A 4,213-nucleotide genomic window follows, 5' to 3' on the forward strand; every position below is an offset into this window, starting at 1 on the left:
CTGAATACACTAAAGCAATCGACATTTGTCCCAAGGAGAGTAAGGATGAACTCGCAACTTTTTATCAAAATAGAGCAGCTGCGTATGAGCAATTGGTATTAAGATATTTATAATAGTCATAATAAGTTTAACATGAAAATTTGATTTCATTGATTGTTGAAGTTGTTGGTGATATGTGTGTACAATAGTTGCAATTTACAGAAGAAATATAGCTCCGGAAAGGCAGATTGTGCAAAAGCATTGGAATTAAATCCAAAATATATTGAAGCTGTGCTATCGGGCACGTATATTGGAGCAAACGGGGGATTTGGAAGCAGCCTTGAAGGACATGACTACCGTGTGTATTTATGAAGGATGTTCTCCTGATTCCCTTGTTAAGGTAGAAATAACTTTGAAAAAACTTGGTAAGTTACATATTAAAAGCACTTTGTATTAAGTAAAAATTATTCATAGCAAATTAGAACAAAATTTAAAACATAACAGAAATTTAATTACTTGCAATGAAAATTATTATTATTTTTAGTGAAACAACATGCTTATGAAAATTGGGCAAACAAAAAGTTATTTATGCCAAATCAGCTTTTCATCGAATGTTATATTACATCTTATTCTATAGATCCAATGTTTTCTAGACTTCGATGTCCAGAAAATATTCCAGAGTAAGTATAGGCAGAAAAATGTTTTTGTGTATGTGAATATTGTGTATGTGATTATTTTCAATGTGTTTGTTATTAGATTTTTCAAAAAGCCACTACAAGCATTAAAAGATAAGAAATATGATGACGTAATATTGTGTACGGAAATTATTGAAAGTCCGGAATTTAATTCATTATCTTCAACTAAACTTGAAGTGTTATTATTACGAGCTAAATTTTATACACTTTTGGGTTAATACGATCCTGCATTCCACTTAGAATGTATACTGAACATCGAATATTCATCCGATGATGTAAAGATAAATGCTTTGTTAAAGAGAGCAAACTTACATCTAGAGTTGATGGATCTAGAAATGGCTTTCATGAATTTCGAATTAGCCATTAGTATAAATCCGCGTTACAGCGATATTTACTATCACAGAGGACTGGTATTAAGCACATTGAGCATATTTTTATCGCATGCATATAAAATAATGTACATATAAAATAATATAACATTTCATAATTTCAGTTATATGTGCGCTTGGACAAACTAAGCAAAGCTAAGCACGATTTTGAAAAGGTTTTTGAATACAATCCAAACTTTAGCATGGCATGTATCCAAAAATGCTATACAAATTATTATATTGCGATGTTAAATAAAGATGTAACATTAGTTGAAGCGACAGTGAGAGCTTTCGAGAAAGTTTTCGATAAATATATAAACTTTCCTGAATGTATATTTTGTTATCAATATTATCGTAAGGTATATAAAATACTACTTATAATTTTTTAAAAAAGATAATTGGAATAAAGAAGCGATAGGAGGAGATAAATTATCATTTACTTTTCGATTCATTGTTAAAATTTTCAAATATTTTTAGATGATGTCCGAAACTCAACAGTACCAAAAAGCTGACATTTATTTTATTAAAATAATAAAGAAACATCCGGAGAATACATCTTTGTCTTTAGTTTATCTGCAGAGAGCCTTTTTGCAATTTGATTGGAGTGGTTATTCTGATAAAGCTGCGGAATATCTTAAGAAAGCGATAGAATTGGATGAAAAATGCTGTTCTGCATATGAAGCGTTAGGAATTATCGAAATAAAAAGGTATGTTTCCAATCGTTTCTCATAATTATTGTACTTTAAAATTTGTTAACTTATTGTAATCATATACATGGCTTATATAAAGAAAGTTGTTTTTTAATGAAAATATTCTTAATTCGAAGATGTTTTAATGAAAATATTCTGAATCCATTTTTTTAATTTAGGGGAAACATAGAAGAAGCGATAAGATTGTTTGACAAAGCTTTAGTATACTATCGTACATTTAAGGAACTAAATCTATACTACTTGAGAGACGAAATAAAAGTAGAACTTAATGTCAAGAATCAATTCGGGGACAAGTATTCTGATTTTTTTGGTCGTTATTTTAGTTCACGGATGTATGTTTTGTGAAGTACGGGAGAAGCCATCAAAGGTTTAATTATGATTTTATGTTAAGAAATCACTTTTGAACACGATATGTATATATGTGTGTACATATCTATACGCGTGCGCTCTCTCTTACTCAAAATGTCCTAAAGATTTAAGAGGATAGAAAGAAGTGGGTGAAAGAGAGAGAAAGAGAGATAGAGAGTGTGTATATGTGTGTGTATTATTATTTTATATTAAAGTTTTATATTTAAATTTTTTATTTTATATTTAAGTTTTTTGTGATGAAATTTTATTTTTAATTATATTTTATTTTTATACTGCTTATACAGTAGAAGAAATCAACTATTAAAAAGCCTTTAAAAGCTGACGCGAAAGCTGTCGTGCGAAACATAAGTTAATTTATTAATATTTAAGTTTATTAATATTACATTTGAAGTTAGCAATTGAAGTTTGTAATCGATTTTTTAAAATTGTTTGTTTGAGTTTTACTTTGGAAAATGTACTTTGGAAATGTTTGCGCAAATAAATAATATTAATAATATTAAAATTTATTGCGTATCATTCAAAAATCCTTTAAAATTTTTTAATTTTTAATGACTGAAAAAAATATATATGATTAAGTTATAGTTATAAGAATGTTTTTTGGTTTTTTTCTAGGTCACAAGGTCTAATTATGTACGAAACTGTATCTATAATGTGCAAAATAATAAAAATATAAAAAATACAAATAAAAATAATGCCCATCTTTTTAATTTGCTACTTTCTTTCCATTTCTTTCCATTTCTTTCATACCATATTACATATCGCATCTTTTCAGTATCTTCCGTGGAAACTTGTTCTTTACATGTGCATATATCTTTTTTTGTAAATATTGTGTTATACGGTACGTGAAATTAAAAATACAATTTTCTTCTGAATTTTTGATGCAAATTATAAACCATTCAAAGTGAGATCGATAATTTTTTTTTAATGTCTCGGTTAAATTGTGAAAAATCATTTATGTATATACATCATGCATACATGCTGTTGGTGGAGGAATGAGATGGCCTATTCTTCTTTCTCGCTCGAAGAAATTTGAGGAAATTCTGATGACCACTCTCTGATTAAAGGGTTTATATTCGGTACGAGTGTGTAGCGCCGCGCGCCGAAACGCCAGGGAACATCATTCCTGCCGTGTACATACATTTATAAAAATAACCTTGTTAATGCCCATTTCTACCAACGTAGATTAACTTTCATCTCGATTCAATTTACTCTTTGTCTTTTTCTAATTTGTAGAACTTGAAAAAGACGAAGAGTAAGTTGAAGATTAAATTTAATCTACATTGGTGGAAAAGAGTATTAAGCTGTTAAGTTTAAACGAGTAGAAAGCTATCTCTTAGGAATCAGATTATACATTGAAGATTGAGATTAAAGATTAAAGATTGAAGTTTCATCAATGAGAACAAAGAAGTTCTGACTTCTTTTATTCTAATTAGTCAACTTTAATCTTCTCTTTGCATCATGGAATGCTATGTAATCTTTACTGTACTAGCATGGAAAAAAGACATAAGAAAATCCATAATCAAAATCTTTAATTTCATACTATGATTGATTAATTTTTTTGCTTTATGCCTTGTACGTTACGCAAAAGTCTGTGTTGCGGCTTATAAGATAAAAAATACAAGTTTCTATATTAAATTTTTACGTATGTACCGGATTATTTAAAATGATTTTCTATGTTTCCGCGAAGAAGTTTAGAAGTTCAAAAAAGAATAGACAAAAAAGAATAAACCTATATATAGCAAATCTCTTGAAATTTTGTTCCGAATAATAAATACGTATATAATAAATGATGAATGAAACAGAAGATATGTATATAATAAATAATTATTAATTTATAGTATAAAAGCAATGTTGTTTGTAAGCGAAGAAATTTTAGTTTTACTTATTTTAAAATATTTTTTAAAATATTTTTATTTTGGAAAAATAAAAATATTATTTAAGGATAAACGTTATATTTACATACATACATATATATATATATATATATATTAGGTGTACAACTTTGCTTCCGCCGTTTTTCTATAGATGGCTTTAGCGGTAAGTGGTGGTCGAAATAAATAGATCATAGACGTCATACAATAAACTTGGGCAT

General features: G+C 28.0%; 1 protein-coding gene across 1 annotated transcript; it reads left to right on the plus strand.

Annotated features, from left to right (window-relative positions):
- Positions 1–8: 8 nt before the first annotated feature.
- On the plus strand, positions 9–2,084 carry LOC105625274 (mitochondrial import receptor subunit TOM70-like; the record flags this gene model as incomplete). Its single annotated transcript, XM_012206612.1, is given in 8 exon segments — positions 9–95; positions 202–275; positions 277–404; positions 524–659; positions 736–1,084; positions 1,168–1,401; positions 1,520–1,749; positions 1,911–2,084. Coding segments are annotated over 8 exon segments (1,412 nt in total), but the record flags the coding sequence as incomplete, so codon positions are not given.
- Positions 2,085–4,213: the final 2,129 nt, after the last annotated feature.

This window comes from Atta cephalotes (assembly GCF_000143395.1).
Source record: "Atta cephalotes unplaced genomic scaffold scaffold00606, whole genome shotgun sequence".
Taxonomy (NCBI): Eukaryota; Metazoa; Arthropoda; class Insecta; order Hymenoptera; family Formicidae; genus Atta; species Atta cephalotes.